Consider the following 17367-nt stretch of genomic DNA (forward strand, 5'->3'; position numbering starts at 1 on the left):
CGCTTCGCGGTGGGTGAAGTGGTGTTTGTGCGCTGAAGCTCGCCGTTTGCAACTGGGTTGCGTCTCCTCTGATCTATTGCTAGGAGATAGATGTTATTGTCTTGGAGTGAATGCTTCAAGTTTGGTCGATTCCCAAACATCACTTACTTTGTGTTGCGCAAAATCATTTAAAGTTTAGATAAATTGTTTGACTTTATTTATTCTTCATTTCTTCAGCGTTATTAACATGAATGATTTGTCCATTAACATATATCTGATAAAGTCAAACAATTAGAAGACTTTAAACTTGTGAATTTTAGGATTTTTTTTGTAACAAAAATATATAAGAATATTGTACCTATCAATACGTTTCTCTCATATTTTCTTATCTGATATCTCAAAAATTAGTAAAATACTGTACTTTTGGGTACAAAATCAGGAAAATTCGTCAAAACTTTGGTCCTAGTTGTTTTTAAGATAGACAATTTGTGTGGAAATAAACTGGTCCTAAATTTACCACCATATTTTTTTAGACTGAATGTGTTAGTCGATAAAGCTTGCTCGTCATTTAGAAGATGCTTATGTTTCTGTAAAACCTTATTCTCAATGGATACATGCAACGTGATACTCTTATTTATCAAAAACAATAAATGTATTAATATATTCATATGTTGTGAATAGACATTAAAATCTTCTGAAAATAATAGAAGATGGAAAAACAAACTAATCGTTTCATCCACAATAGCTGCATGCAACTTAAAGATGCTTGATCAAAAAATGCATGCAACTTTTTGACCGATAAAGCTTGCTCGTCATTTAGAAGATGCTTATGTTTCTATAAAATTTCATTCTCAATAGATGCATGCAACTTGGTACTCCTAAAAATAATACATGTATTAATATATTCATATGTTGTGAAGAAACATTAACTTCTTCTGAAAATAATAGAAGACGACGGAAAAACAAACTAATGGTTTCATCCACAACGACTAACTCAATTGAGTTTCCCACTTTGGAGTTATACAAAGTTGTTGATGGAACATTTCTTGTGACAATAGACATTGTTTCATATATAAGAGAGTTTCACGATAAGGTATGAGAACAAGATGTATATATAAGTATTTGACTGGTTAATCAACTTCATAAAAACATTTCCAAATATATGTATTAACACGTTTAAAGGATTTTGTTCAAATATAGTAACTTACCTATCATAATAGGTGAATTTTAAATTAATGATTAAACGAACTTATGGTATATATTTAACATATTTTCTCTTACAAACGCGACATCATAGGAAGAATGAGAGAATTTTGGTGATTTGAAAATATATTAAGTGGGGGTTATTGGTTTTGACATTTTAGTGGATTTGGATTTTTTTTTAGATTTAGAAATCTTTGATAAATCCAATGATTTTAAAATCAAATAAGTGGATTTTTGATAAGAATTCAAATAAGACTTCTAAATCAAGTACATGGATTTATATGTGAAGATTCAAGCAGTCCTTGATCTAGAGAACACTTTTTCTACGTGAAGAGATTTATTAGTAGGAGTCAAAGAAGGTTTTATACAGAATTGTCAACGATGAGGAAGAGAACAACATCAAACTTGAGTTAATAGTGTTTGTAGTTGATCAGTTGTTTGTTGAATTCTCTTGTACACCCATTTTGTTGTTGTATGTGATTTCTTTCTCATGGGCTTTGTGTTTGTTCCTTAATATGCAGTGCTTGAGGTTGGTGATTGTGTGTTTGAAGTGCTTTCCACTACTACTCTGCTAGCAACACACATTTGGGCAGATATGACTTTGATAAGGTTAGTCCAATGAACATAGCAATATTGAAATTCTTAGTCTTCGAGTCTGTTTATTCTCCTTTATGTACTAATTTGTCTGAGAATTTTGATTTTTGTAATGCAGAGCGTTGTTGATTCACTTCAGATTTCTAGAAATATTAAGGCATTGATATTTTGAAAAAAGTTCAAGCACTACAAAGGTTAACAAAGGCAGCAAAAAGATAAAATTGAAAGTTTTTGTACAGATTTGTGTGACATGTAATTCATGTACAGCTTTTATGAGAAGTCAACATGTTGCTGTGTGAAAAAATAAAATGAAAACATGTTGCTGTATGGAAAAAAAAAAGAAAACATGTTGTGTGTTCGTATATAACTCCCACTGAGAATCCACTGAGACCAGAATGCAAATTTCTATTTCAATGATATTGACAAAGTGATCCTTGTTGGTGGATCCGCACGTATGTCTGCTATTCAGGTATGAGGACGTTGGATGGGAAAAAATTTAATGTGTCCTGATGAGGTTGCAGCTGTAGGTGGTGTGGTTCAGGTTTGTTCTCGTAAAAAAAAATTTTGTTTATATAATTTGAAAAAAATAGTGATACAAATCCAAGCAAAATATCAAGGTTTACCTCTGTATTTGTTCCTTTGTATTTTTATCTTGAAATCACTTACAAATCCATTGAAATATAGTTTCAAATCAAATCCAAAAAGAAATCTTTGTTATTGAAGAACACCTTTGATTTCACAATCTATTTTAAAATCATATAACCAATAACACTAGATTTGTATATAGATTTTGAAATGATAAAACCAATAACACCTGATTTGAGTTGGATTTCTAAATCCATTAAAATACGGAAACCAATAACACCCTCTAAGTGTAGTTTTCAGGAACAATATCAAAACCGAATATCACAATTTGCATGATTATCAATATATCAAATCATACTTTTAAAAATCATACAGCATAATATATTGTATGTCATACATTTATCTTGAAACCTAAACTATATACACCAAAAACTGTACTTTATATGCCTGCAAAACTAAACCATAAACAATAAACCCTTATTAAGGTATGGACTTAATATATGCATTCAAAATTATCATACTGTAGAATCGAACAACCATCTGGATTCAACTGCACTAAAATTAAACTAAAAAAGAACCGAACTATTATTATGTAATTAGAAAATACATCAAACTTTATAATATGATACGTAATGTAGCGTAAGTTACGATAATATGATGATCCTATTTAGTCTGAGAATTTCTAACATCAAAGTCTTCTTGTAATCGTTGAGAACACCAATGTTCTAGTCGAATGCAAGGATCAAGAACACGAAAGATCTTTAGATTAATAATCAAAATATAAAACGTGCCCTTACAACCTAAGGGATAATTTATTTATATAGGTAAATAAAAGCCCTAATACTTGTAACAAAAGGAATTATAACTTATTTGCGATAATTTTGAGAAAGAATAATGCTGAAAGAAATAGGAAAACCAAAACCAACTGGAAAAAGGAAAGAGATAACCACGCTGCATTATGTCACCCGGGGTAGAAAAAGATTCGCCCTTGAATCTTCATCTTCGTCAGTTTCAATTTAAGGAAAAAAATGCTTGTCATTAAAGACATCTGAGCAACGAACATGAGGAGGAAGAGGAACACGGTAAGCGTTAGCATTCATCTTCTCAAGAACTTCCAGCGGACCTATCTTGTGTGCTTTTAACTTGTTGTGGTGGCCTACAGAAAAATGTTCTTTAGTGAGAACGGCCCATACCATACCTCCAACATTGAACTGGACATCGCGTCGATATCTATCAGCAGTTGCTTTGTATTTTGCGGACGAAGTCTGCAAGTTATCATGAACTTGTCTATGAATGTGAGACAAAGAACCGACGAACTCCACTGCGTGCCCATGATCTCTAGTTAAATCCAGAACAACACTCATATCAACCGGAATGCGAGAAACCAAACCATAGACGATATGGAAAGGACAAAAGAATGTACTGCGATAACCGCATGGTTGAAGGTGAACTCAGCTTTTCATAGTACATTATCCAAAGTCTTGATATTATCACCTGCCAGGCAGTGAAGCATATCTCCCAAAGAACGGTTGACGACTTCAGTCTGGCCATCAAATTGAGGATGATAAGCTGTACTCATATAAAGACTAGTGCGAAGAAGCTTCCACAACAATCGCCAAAAGTGACTGAGAAACCGAGAAATACGATCAGATACAATAGACAAAGGCAGGCCATAGAGGCGATATATTTGCAGAAGAATAATTGTGCGACATGCATTACATCTGTCATTTTTTACACGGACCAAAGTGAGACATTTTTGAGAATTGCTCGACAATGACAAAAATCGAATCATTCCCCTTTTATGTATGCGGTAAACCCAAGATGAAGTCCATACTGACATTGGTCCATGGCTGAGTAGTGACAGGTAACAGCATGTACAATCCTTGATTTGAAGCGTGTCCTTTAGAACGTTGGCACACAACACACCTTTCAACAAACGAGCCACATCCTGCTGGCTGCTGCAACGAAGGCCAAAAATAGACTACTGTTACTAGTTGGAATGTCTGATCTGGACCCGTGTGTCCCTCTTCGTAAAGCTCCTTAATGAACTTTAAACGTAAGCTGAATGTAATAGTTTGTAGCTATTGAATCCGTCCACTTCACACTGAAGAAGAGCTCGGAAAATTATCTGGTTGAAGGAGCAAGATAGGCATACATGAACAGCAAGAGACTCCTTCTAAACTTTGAAACCATACAGACTCAAGCGAGTCCACAAAGCATGCAAAAATACAGAGGCTGGAGAGTGACCTCTGTCAAGGCGGAGGCAAAGCGGGAGAGTCCCCAACACTCGAGCACACCAACACAGCGGAGGCGACAACATAGGAACAAGAAATTCACCATGGTTACTTATAAGAACCTTAAACAAAGAGGCCCTTAGCAAAGTGTCTTGACTCCGCCGCACTCAAGAGAACGGATCCTTGAAGAGAGGTTCTATATCACCTTGAATCGCATGGGGCAAGAGGAACCAGGGAGCATGGTGGATGAGGAGCAGAGGCGAAGAAGCAACACTCCAGTTCTCCTCTTCCACACCATAAAAGGACAGATCTGACCCAAATCTGACAGCACACTCCAAACAATCATAGAACCAAGGACCTAGAAACTGATCTGCTTATGGCCTCCTTGCCTCCTCTCCGAAGAGACTTAGTACACACTAGGCTTCAATTAAGTCCGTTGGAACGGAGTTCCAGAGGCAAAGAAGAGACGAAGAAAGCATAGATAGAAAGGGGAAGAGATTGAAACTTGCACATACGAGGTGTGGTGGGAGGTCAACGGCAGAAGAGGCCAGCTAACAATCAGAATTGAGAGAAGTTAGGCAACTGAGTTTAGGTTAAAGATGCTGAGGGGGGAGACACTAGAGAGAATAATTCTCTCACATCTCTCTTGTTTTGTTAATTTTAGTATCCTTGATCGTATTCTCAATTAATAGTATGATAGTAGTGATGTAAAATCATTTACCATCCGATATATTCTAAATAGAAAAATAAACTTTTATTTGCTATATTTGTTATTCTTTGTCTTATTCCATTCTTTTTTCTCTATCTGCAAATATTATCATGTAAAACGAGAGTTTACAAAGTCTTCATGTAGAAGACGAGAAATTATCTTTGGTACATAATAATGATACTTATACGAAAGTTGATTCTCAATATGAGATGTTGCCAAAACATCTCCCACCATACTTGCTTCTCGATTGACCCATTGAAACTCAATATCCTGAAACTGATTTCTCCACCATCAGATTTCTCTGATCCAATTATGTGGAAAATTGTAGTATTTTCGAATGTAGAATATCTATCACTTTTTTGCAATCGCTCTCTATAGTGATCCTCCGGTAACTTTTTCCCCAACAGTATTTCATAGGGGCATTAGAATCGCTTAAAGTTCACTTTCTAATGCATTGCTGACATTCCTACCAATAGCTTGAACATCTCCTTGGTAGTTAAATTTCTGGGTATTGCATTCTTATTCCATTTTTTTTTAAATACTGATTTATTATGATATTACAATTATTAGGAATATTACATAGACGACAACCGACAAAACTACATGTCTTATGAAGATCTACGCCTAACTGCATCATCTGAGCCGTCCTATGAAGATACACGTCTGACCAGATTTACTTGCACCATGTTGAAGATCTCTTGTAATTCTTCATTCCATAATCGCATAGTTGCATGTAATTCTTCCTTCCATAATATGCATAGTTGAACTGCAATAAATTATATAGTCTGGGAGTCTAATCCCAAACCTGTGTGTAGAAGACTTTAGACCTTAACCATTTCGGCTGCTAAGTTGCTTCCACTCTTATTCCATTCTTATATTCTAATAAAATACTGTATGATTTTAAAGGAAAAAAACTTGTTTTATATAAAAGAAAAATGAAAAAAAGGAAAAAAAAATGAAAAATGAAAATGCTAAGTCCCCTCTCCGATTGTTAGTCGACGTCGGAATCACCACCGTAAAGACGGCACCGAATTTCCTCGCAAGTCAGTGTGGAATAAAACAAAATTAAGTAGATTAAATTATGAAAACAAATATATATAAAAAAAAGACCTCTTGGGTGACTCTTTCTTCTTCCGAAATTTCCGCTTCTTCTCAGACCCATTTCCAACAACCACCTCTCGATTCTTTCCCCCCTTCCTTCCTTATTATTAATCCCTTCATGAACCGTTATTCCTTCATTTCCTCCGCCTCCGCCGCCCTCCGCCGCGCAACATAAGACCTCTTTCCACACATGCTTTCCTTCTGTTGCGTCTCCACCGTCTCCGATCACTCTCTTCCGATGCCTCTCCCGGAGCAACCACGATCCGAACCGATCATGACTCGATCCGCTTCCCATTCCCAGAGTTATAACCATCGCCATCATCATCATCCCCTCCAGAGTCTCTCCTTCAACCACCAGAGTCAGCCACCACCGCCGATCGATGTGAAGATCAACGATATCGTCGGAAACGGAATCGCTGGAATACTGCATAAGTGGGTGAATTACGGTAGAGGATGGAGATCAAGATGGTTCGTCTTGCAGGACGGTGTTCTCTCCTATTATAAAATCCACGGACCTCATAAGATCCTCCTCACCCCTGAATCTGAAAAAGGATCGAAAGTTATCGGAGAGGAGTCTGCTCGTATGATCTCTAGCCACCACCACCACCACAAGCATGGTCCCACTCCCAGCCATCTCCATCGCAAGCCTTTAGGAGAAGTCCATCTCAAGGTTTGGATTCTTGATCTTAATAATGAATGCTACAATCTAGGGAGAGTAGCGGGCTTGGGACACTAACATGTTAGGTTCGATCCACCTGCTGCGCGAAACTAAGTCACAATTATTTTGGCAGGTTTCTTCGGTGCGGGAGAGCAGAGCAGATGATAAGAGGTTTTCGATATTCACTGGCACCAAGAGGCTCCACTTGCGAGCGGAGACGCGAGAGGACCGAGCGACTTGGGTTGAGGCACTGCAAGCTGTCAAAGATATGTTTCCAAGGATGTCTAACAGTGAGTTGATGGCTCCTACCAATAATTTGGCTATGTCCACTGAGAAGCTTCGTCAACGGTTGGTTGATGAAGGAGTTTGTGAGTTGGCTATTCAGGACTGTGAGCAAATTATGAGGTCTGAGTTCTCGGCACTTCACAGCCAGTTGGTGCTTCTCAAACAGAAGCAGTGGCTTCTCATTGATACCCTTAGGCAATTAGAGGTATCGTAACTTGGAACACTATATCCTTCTTTTTTAATTATTTATTTGAATTTAGATTAATTGCTTTAGTTGTGATTGTGCATACCTTACTAGTGATGTCTTTCAATTTGATTATTTGTTATCTCCTCTTCCTGCATGATTCACTAGACAGAAAAGGTAGATCTTGAGAATACACTTGTAGATGAGAGTCAAAGGCAGGCTGTAAATGGAGGTTCCATTGATTTAAGACATGAGAAGTGCAGTGGTTAGTCTACGAGTTTACTTTTCTTTAGCTTAGTATTTTTTTTTTTAATATGAGTTTGCTATTGACTTGGTTCATTTTACCTCTCAGAAGGGACTGCCACTGAATCTGATGATGATCATGAACGAGGTGATGCAGAAACTGATGAGGAAGACAACACCTTTTTTGATACACGTGACTTCCTTTCTTCAAGTTCTTTCAAAAGTAGTGGTTCTGACTTCCGTACATCATCGTTTTCTTCTGGCGATGATGGCTTTGGTTCAGAAGATGATACTGATCCTTCCATCAAGTGTGTTGGATGCGACTATCCACACGTTAAAAGGAGGAAAAGCTTACCTGAGCCGGTTGAAAAGGAGAAAAGTGTGAGCCTTTGGTCAATGATCAAAGACAATATAGGCAAGGATCTCACTAAAGTTTGTCTACCTGTTTACTTCAACGAGCCACTATCTTCTCTACAAAAGTGTTTTGAGGATTTGGAATATTCATACCTTCTTGACCGAGCATTTGAATGGGGCAAAAGGGTAAAAATCTTTGTACCATTTAAAGACCCTTATGGGTAGCTTCTTGGATATTGCTCAGTACGTGAAAACTTTACAGGGGGATAGCCTCATGAGGATTCTTAATGTAGCTGCTTTTGCTGTATCTGGGTACGCATCAACCGAAGGAAGAATCTGCAAACCATTTAACCCATTGCTAGGTGAAACATACGAGGCAGACTATCCAGACAAAGGTCTTCGATTTTTCTCCGAAAAGGTTTCAGTTCACAACGTGCACATCTCAGTGTATTTCCTCATTAGCTATTGCTATTCAGACCCCTTATTTGTTTTGGTTTCAGGTCAGTCACCACCCTATGGTTGTGGCATGCCATTGCGATGGCACAGGATGGAAATTCTGGGCAGACAGCAACCTAAAGAGTAAATTTTGGGGTCGGTCAATTCAGCTTGATCCTGTTGGTGTATTGACTTTGCAGTTTGATGATGGAGAAATCCTTCAGTGGAGTAAGGTACCAAGCGAATATTCATTTTTATATGTTCTTTGTTCATTAATATAACGACTTGAACTTTTAGGTAACTACATCAATATACAATCTTATACTTGGTAAACTGTACTGTGATCACTACGGTACAATGCGTATTGAGGGCAGTGCTGAGTACTCGTGTAAACTGAAATTCAAAGAACAGTCGATCATAGACCGAAATCCTCACCAGGTACCTACCTACCTAGTTTCAACATGTTACCACTTAATGAATGAGTTCACGTGTTATGTTCAGGAGTGAGAATTTGGTTGTTCATTTTCACAGGTTCATGGTATAGTTCAAGATAAGAGTGGGAAGACAGTGGCAACGATGTTTGGGAAATGGGATGAGAGTATACACTATGTCATAGGTGATTGCTCTGGGAAAGGGAAGTTGAGTGAAGATACGTCAGGAGCTCAACTTCTGTGGAAACGGAGCAAGCCTCCTGGAAACCCAACAAAGTATAATCTGACACGTTTCGCAATGACGCTTAATGAGCTTACGCCTGGGCTTAAGGTGAATGGCGCAGAGAATTATGTTTGTTTTTCATAAATCGTTTCTTGTAGTGAGACCCTGAATGAGATATGGATATAGGACAAGCTGCCGCCGACAGATTCAAGGCTGCGACCGGACCAGAGGTATCTGGAGAATGGAGAGTTTGAAATGGCCAACGCAGAGAAGTTGCGGCTGGAACAGCGACAACGTCAGGTAATACAAGTCTCTCACTACGGATACCAAATATAACAGTGCGGTTTGGTTTTCAGTTCGGTTTTGAATAGAAGGAAAGTAATAAAACAAAATTAATTTCTTCGTTAATTTCAATTAATATTTTTTGGAGAATTAGAAAAAAGACTAAAATGTTTCGAGATTATTTTTTAAAGGCTAGTTCCTTTTTTTCTTTTAAATAAGATACACCATTTTCAAAATTAAGTTTTATATGTTACGGTCAAGGTCGGTGTTTTTAAACCCGACCTGACACTGATTCAAACATCTATCCAAGTCACTAGATTATTAGGTTGACCGAAGGCGAACTGTATGTTAATAATTTAACCAATTTTTTATATAATTGTATTTTAGATATTATAAATATATAACATATTTTGTTTAAAAAAAATTCAGCGTTAGTTTTCTTTATTTTTATTTTCATTTCACATACAAAATATAAAAAAAATAGACTATTTAGCAGTTTTTGTAATAAATTAAGAGTTATGACATATAATAAAAAGATATCAAGACTTAAAATCTTTAACTATTTAAATGTCTTATGTGAATAATAAAATTAAACTTTAAATCCAAAATAAACTAAAAGTAAAACAAAAAAGTTTGTAATAGATTATCAATAACAAAAATGAACTAATATTAACAATAATAATATATTTAGTTTAAAAGAATAAAATAATATCAAATTACATCAACTATTTTTGTTAATAGATCCAAATTGACATGATCATATTATCTTTTTATTTTTGAAAAACTAAAAACCTTACTTCTTATTTAGAATGCAAAACGTACTCTTTTGAAAAACTAAAAACCTTACTTCTTATTTAGAATGCAAAACATATTCTAATAATATAAATGAAAATGACTAAGAACAAAATAAGTAAGAGTTACTATATTGGTTTACATAAATGTTCAATTGGTAATTGGGTTCTGGGTTTTAATGTTTATTTTTTGCGGATTTTATCAGGTATTTAAATAATTTTCTTTTTTAAATCCAAACCATTACATACTAAGTCACCTAGTTTACTTGTTCGACCGTGAATTTGGGTCGTGTTTCAAAAAAATTAATTGTGTACTATATGTTAATTTCTAATAATGTATACTCTCTATTTCATAATATTTGATGTTTTGTTATAATGCATAAAACTAAGAAACTTACATTTTTCTAAAAATTATTTTAAATATATAATTATAAAATCAGTTAACCAATTATAAAAAGACAGTAAAATCTAATTTCAGTAAGATATGCACATTTTATATTTTTAAGATAATAAAATATGGGTTTGTATGATACGGTTGCACTATTGTGACCGTTCAGTTTTGGTTCGATACATGTCCTAGATTTTGGGGGCAATACAATTTAGTAAGGGTTTTATATATTTTCTTTTACAAAATTGGGTGTATATATATGTACGTAAATCTTTCCAAAATTTTGGAGGCTGTAGGCCAATACTTCACCAAACCTTTGCTCAAGCCGGGCCTTCGGTTCCGTCTATGTAATTTTGGTTCAATTTTGGTTTTACGCCTTTTTTTTGCCAACCGTATTCCATTCAGTTTTTATAATCACATCAAGACTCTCATCTGGCCCGTGTATGCACAGGCTAGGAAGATGCAGGAGAGAGGATGGAAGCCGAGGTGGTTCACGAAAGAGGAAGGAAGCGAGGCTTACCGATACAAAGGAGGGTACTGGGAAGCCCGCGAGAGCGGATCATGGGAAGACTGTCCAGATATCTTCGGTCACATCGATTCCGAACAACAAACTGAGTAAACAACATAAGCTTCAGTTCGTTTCTCATCGATTCTTAAATCACAAAATCTTAACCGACTATATTTTTTTTCATGGGCTTTCTTTTTTCTCATTATTCATTTACTCACAAGTTTGCTTTAAAAGTGATTTTACTTATCATTTTTTTTTGTAATCTAGAATAAGTTCGATTAGTAATACAAATTTGTTCAATCCTTGTAAATGGAGGAACATGCAGTAAATCATATTTCGCTTTTATTTTTTTTTGAAACAAAACAAAAATAATTCGTAACTTAAAGAGTTAGGTAGAAGCAATAAAAGAAATTTATTCTTGGGTTCACCCCTATAGTGAACCTAGAGATTTACCCAACCAATAGGAATCACTCATTTCATAATTGATATCTTTTAAATAAAGATATGTTATATTATGTTTTTTTAAAAAATATTAAAAATAAATAAAAATAATAATATATGCAAAAGAAAATTTAAAAATATTTTAATTCCGTCATCAAACACACTAAACTCTAAACTCTAAATTAAAAACATTAAACAATAAATCTTAAAAATACCAAATCCTTAATCCTAAAAAAATTAGGGTTTACCCAAGAGTTTAGGGTTTAGAGTTTAGGATTTAGGGTTTAGTATTTCAATGACGGCGTTAAAATATCTAATTTTTTTGCTTATACTAGAATTTAGGGTTTAGAGTTTAAGATTATCTAAGGGTTTAGCATATACCCAAGGGTTTAGGGTTTAGGATTTAGGGTTTAGAGTTTTTTTTTTGAAAATGTTAAAAATATATTTTAAAAATATAATATAACTTGACAATATTTTGTTTCATTTTTTAAAAGATATTAATTATGAAATGCTTGATTTCTATTGGTTGATGAACTTAAAAGTTCACCATAGGGGTGAACCCAAGAATAATTCATAAAAGAAAGAGAAATTCTTGGGTTCTCCTCTAGAGTGAACCTTTAGGTTCACCCAACCAATAGAACTTCGTTATTTTATATTCAGTATTTTTTTAAAAGGAAACAAAATATTGTCAAATTATATTAACATTTTTAAACTAAAAATAAAAATTAATATTAATTGCAAACAAAAATACGTTTTAGAAAAATATATTTTTAATACCGTCAGCCAAATACTAAACCCTAAATCCTAAACCCTAAACCTTGGGTAAATCCTAAACCCTTAGGTAAACCCTAAATCCTTGGTAAATCCAAAATGGTTGGATAAATTCTAAATCCTACGGTTTAAGATTTATCCAATGGTTTATGATTTATCCAAAGGTTTAGGGTTTAGTGTTTTGCTGATTGTGTTAAAAATATTTTTTTTAAAAAATCCAAAGATTTAGGATTTATCTAAGGGTTTACCATGGATTTAAGATTTATGATTTAGGGTTTAGAGTTTAGGGTTTAGTGTTTTGCTGACGGTATTTTAAATATAAATTTTTTTTTGCGACTACTATTATTTTATATTTATTTTTTATTTTAAAAACATAATAAAACTTGACAATATTTTGTTTCTTTTTTTAAAAGATATTGAATATGAAATAACGAAATCCTATTGGTTTGGTGAACCTAAAAGTTCACTCTAGGGTGAACCCAAGTATTTCTCTAAAAGAAAGTTCCGCTTTCAATAAAGCTTCGTTTCCGGATTATCTCTATTATTAAAAGAATAATTCTTGGGTTCACTCCCTAAGGTGAACCATTTTGTATTTAATATCTTTTAAAAATGAAATAAAATATTGTCATATTTTTAAAATTAAAAGATAAGAATAAATAAAAAAAATATTAGTTGGAAACAAAAAAAAATTAAAATTTTTTTTTTAACACCATCGATAAAACACTAAACTCTAAATACTAAACCCTAAACCCTAAATGCTATGTTCTAAACCCTTGGGTAAATCTTAAACCCTTGGATAAATCTTAAATTCTAGGGTTTATGATTTATCCAAGGGTTTAAGATTTATCCAGGAGTTTAGAGTATAGTATTTAGGGTTTAGGGTTTAGTGTTTTAGTGACGGTACTAAAATTACTTTTAAAAAATCAAGAATTTAGAATTTTTCCAAGGGTTTAGGGTTTACCCAATGATTTAGGATTTAGGGTTTAGGGTTTAGCATTTTGCTGATGGTATTAAAAGTGTTTTTTTTTTAAACAATTTCAACTCCTATTATTTTTTATTTTAATTTTTGAGCTTTTATCTTTTAATTTAAAAAAAAACATAATACAACTTGACAATATTTTTTTTTAAATATTAAATATAAAATGGTGAATTCCTATTGGTGGGTGAACCTAAAGTTTTAAAAAAGTTCAGCCTCAAGGAGTGAATCCAAGAATTACTCTTATTAAAACATAAATATGTTTTAAAAATAAAATTTAGCTATTATTTACAATGGTGTGTCATTGAAAATTTAATAAATATTCTTATATTAATGCTCGTCTTTGTCAATTATTTAATATGTTTTTCTAAAATTAATTGAGCTAAATTACAACGATTTTCATTTCTAAAATTTTATCTCCAATTACATCAACAAATATAATTGCATATATTGTCATTGTTCTTTGTTATAATACATCCAACAACATTTTCTAAAAAGAACTCACGTAACACAGAAGACTAAACGAAACATAGAGAATCAACTCGACATGTGCCATGAACAATGATGTACTTGCGAATAGAGATACCTAAAGGAACGTTGTCTATGCATTATAACTAAAAGAATGTTATATGTGATGTACCTTGCGAATATAGATAACTAAAATAAGTAAAATCCACAAACCAATCATTTAAGCCTATCGATTTCCTAAACCATCCTATAAATTTTCGTTTTTACGTACATATACATGTATATGAATTTATTCAAATTCAAACCACCTATAAAGTTAGAGAAATTCTTGGGTTCACCCCTAGAGTGAACCTTTAGGTTCACCCCTAGAGTGAACCTTTAGGTTCACTCAACCAATAGGATTTCGTTATTTCATATTCAGTATCTTTTAAAAAAGGAAACAAAATATTGTCAAGTTTTATTATGTTTTTAAAATAAAAAATAAATAGAAAATAGTAGTAGTCGCAAAAAAAAGATTTTATATTAAAAATACCGTCAACAAAACACTAAACCCTAAATCATAAACCTTAAATTCATGGTAAATCATTGGATAAATCCTAAATCTTTGTATTTTTTTTAAAAAAGTTTTTTAACACAATCAGCAAAACACTAAACCCTAAATACTAAACCCTAAACCCTTGGGTAAATCATAAACCCTTGGATAAATCATAAACCGTATGATTTAGAATTTATCCAAACATTTTAGATTTACCAAGAGTTTAGGGTTTACCCAAGGGTTTAGGGTTTAGGGTTTAGTGTTTGGCTGACGGTAGTAAAAATATATTTTTCTAAAACGTATTTTTGTTTGCGATTAATATTAATTTTTATTTTTAGTTTAAAAATATTAATATAATTTGACAATATTTGTTTCTTTTTTTAAAAGATACTGAATATGAAATAATGAAATCCTATTGGTTGGGTGAACCTAAAAGTTTACTCTAGGGGTGAACCCAAGTATTTCTCTATAAAGTTTAGCTTTAACTTTCTAAATAAACCAAATCAATAAATATTCCATCAAAACATAATATCTTCTATTAATCAAAACAGAATATATTCAATGCCGTATCCAATTTAGAATTGTATCCAAAATTTCCGTTAATTATAAGAATATATTTGATTGCTACAAATTAGCCTATTGATTTTCTAATTAATTTGATTGTGCAAGACAAACCAATAAATTTGGAAATTCTAAGAATATTTGGTGGTTTGAATTTATATTTAATTTTTTGAAGTTTTCTTTGAATCATTATTAATTTTATGATATTTTTGAAAATTGAACTCTTGAAATTTTTATATTTGACTAAACTAAATAAGGTAATAATACTGTTTTTAATTTTTTTATATAATATACTATTTATATTTCAGTTTGTATTTTTATTTTTACTATAAAGAATTGTAAATAAAGTGACAGAATTGTAAATAAAAAGAAATATAGAAAGAAGGTTGTTTAATTTAATATAAAAACAATGGCTAAATGTTTAAATAAAAAGAAGTATTAAATATGTTATTCATGTTTCTAAGCAATTTTCATTTGTTATTAATTTATTGAAAATACAATGACTAAATGTGTAAATAAAAGAAAGTACACATCTCTACTATCTATGTTGCTAAACATATCTCATTTATCCCACTATCCTTATTTCCAAACATCTCCAATTTGTACTTCAATTTTAATAATATAGATGGTGTGTGCAGGTGAAGCTGGTTCACTCATGGAAACAAACCCCTCCCTATGCTGATGAAACACTAGAAATGGTCTTAGCTGATAAGACTGTAAGTTCTACTTAGACCTAAATTTAAATTCAGTTTTTACTTCGAGTGTAACATCATTTTAATTTGTTTACAGGGGGTGAAAATCGATGCATCATGCCCTAGAATACCCATGTTTCGGACTCAATGTAACCTTCCGCTGGGAAAGTGGCGTGTGATTTAAAACTCTAAGATTTTAAGAATTTAACGAATGCAAGACAATTTTAGAATTTTCCAGCTCTTCTTCAGATACATAGAAATCACTTCAATCTTAAATGCAGATCAATCCTTATAATTAAATGTTAGTTCTTGATACTTGTTTTCAGATTAAATGTCTACGGAACAAAACAAAAAAAGTGAGTTTATATGACTTGTTCTCTATACCTTTTGTTGTCTAATTAGCTTCATATGACTTTGTCAAGCAGATCCGATATCCTCAAGTCATCATCCCTGTAACTAATTTGAACCATGTTTCAGAAACTGACCATAAGTAGCGACAAAGGAAAGATTAAATTAAAAAGAAATGAACATACGACCCATGTTTCCACCCTATCTGATCATCATAATCCTATCTTTTATATATGATTATTGCATGTATAGATCTGCAAAATTGAAGCTTACATCAGCAATTAGAGAATATAAATAGACCTTGATAACTTTATAAAACTGGGGTTTCTAAATGAAAACTTAATTTAGGGTTACAGATATTACCTTGCACTATCTATTCCGATCGAGAAAGTTAATATAACAGCAGACTGTAGAAGAACCCCTTTGATTTTCATGAACAGATTTTACTGATTTTATCGTTTCAAGAATCAGGATTGAACATCTGATATACCATGAATTTGACCCGATTTTAACCATGGTATATAAGAGTTTTAGGATATATTTAATCCGTTTTGGAGTTTGTATAGCATATTTACAGGTTCAGGAGCAATTGGAGAAAATATGTTGATTTTGGAGCATTTTGGAGCACTTTAGAGATTTCACCCGAGATGACCTTATCAACCACCCGAGGTCGACACAGAGAAAGACCCATCGATTGATACACCTTCAGTAATATCGATTGATATTAAACATGCATAAGCCTAGTTTGGTCACAGCCGACTTGAAACCCAATATTCCAACTATTTACCAAAATACTCCTGATAAATTTTAACCTAATTATTTAGTATTTATGTCTTGCCTAAGTGTTTTGGCAGAGACACGCTTTTAGACATAGTTTTTATAATACAAAAATGTTTTTACCTAAGGTTTTTTGAGAGAGAGAAAGAGTTACTATTGAGAGCTTTCTTGAACACCTTTATTTCTATCTATTCTATCTATGCAATTTTATCCAATTGTTATGATGTTTTGTTTGGCTATGTCTGAGCAAACACCCTTGTTAGATTTAGGATTCAAATAGGTTCTGAGGAATTAGCCCCAAATATGAATACTTGAGCATGTGATATTCATCTTTGAAAATTGTTCTTAATGCTTGTATAGAAGTAGCTAACTTATACATGATGACAGTGGATATTATCTTTAGATCTATCTTCTTTGAGTCAGAATTTGCTAGGCACAAAGCACAGCATGGTCTATCAAATCTCGGGTGAACTGTTATCAACTCGCGCTTAAAGCTTAATAGAGGTACATCGATCGATACTTCTATAGATATATCGATCGTTTGACGCAAGGCTATGTCGATCGATACGTGCGACAGCAGGTCGATCGATGCCTTCCTGATCGTGACATGC

General features: G+C 33.2%; 2 protein-coding genes across 2 annotated transcripts; one reads left to right on the top strand and one right to left on the bottom strand.

The window, feature by feature from the left end:
* Positions 1–3377: 3377 nt before the first annotated feature.
* On the bottom strand, positions 3378–4701 carry LOC130503453 (uncharacterized). Its single transcript, XM_056998070.1, has 4 exons — positions 4592–4701; positions 4200–4319; positions 3856–3986; positions 3378–3682 (listed from the first exon to the last, which is right to left on the bottom strand). Exons 1-4 carry the CDS (start codon positions 4699–4701, stop codon positions 3378–3380), a joined length of 666 nt encoding a protein of 221 aa, XP_056854050.1.
* Positions 4702–6413: 1712 nt separating this feature from the next.
* Positions 6414–11538, top strand: LOC108847849 (oxysterol-binding protein-related protein 1C). The gene is made up of 10 exons (XM_018621209.2): positions 6414–7075; positions 7197–7553; positions 7701–7797; positions 7885–8315; positions 8392–8547; positions 8630–8797; positions 8862–9002; positions 9096–9326; positions 9405–9518; positions 11131–11538. Exons 1-10 carry the CDS (start codon positions 6596–6598, stop codon positions 11296–11298), a joined length of 2343 nt encoding a protein of 780 aa, XP_018476711.2. The 5' UTR covers positions 6414–6595; the 3' UTR covers positions 11299–11538.
* The last annotated feature ends 5829 nt before the right edge of the window (positions 11539–17367 follow it).

The sequence above is a fragment of the Raphanus sativus genome, unplaced genomic scaffold, assembly GCF_000801105.2.
Source record: "Raphanus sativus cultivar WK10039 unplaced genomic scaffold, ASM80110v3 Scaffold0959, whole genome shotgun sequence".
NCBI classification, from domain to species: Eukaryota; Viridiplantae; Streptophyta; class Magnoliopsida; order Brassicales; family Brassicaceae; genus Raphanus; species Raphanus sativus.

Bases quoted from the DNA above. Each gene is read 5' to 3' on its own strand.
- LOC130503453 (XM_056998070.1), bottom strand. From the start codon at position 4,701: ATGGTGAATTTCTTGTTCCTATGTTGTCGCCTCCGCTGTGTTGGTGTG. The intron at 3,987-4,199 runs GTCAGTATGGAC...TCGGTTTCTCAG, and splicing joins CTACTCAGCCATGGACCAAT to TCACTTTTGGCGATTGTTGT. The intron at 3,683-3,855 runs GTGATAATATCA...ATGGGCACGCAG, and splicing joins TATGCTTCACTGCCTGGCAG to TGGAGTTCGTCGGTTCTTTG.
- LOC108847849 (XM_018621209.2), top strand. From the start codon at position 6,596: ATGCTTTCCTTCTGTTGCGTCTCCACCGTCTCCGATCACTCTCTTCCG. The intron at 7,076-7,196 runs GTTTGGATTCTT...TTATTTTGGCAG, and splicing joins TAGGAGAAGTCCATCTCAAG to GTTTCTTCGGTGCGGGAGAG. The intron at 9,519-11,130 runs GTAATACAAGTC...GTGTATGCACAG, and splicing joins TGGAACAGCGACAACGTCAG to GCTAGGAAGATGCAGGAGAG.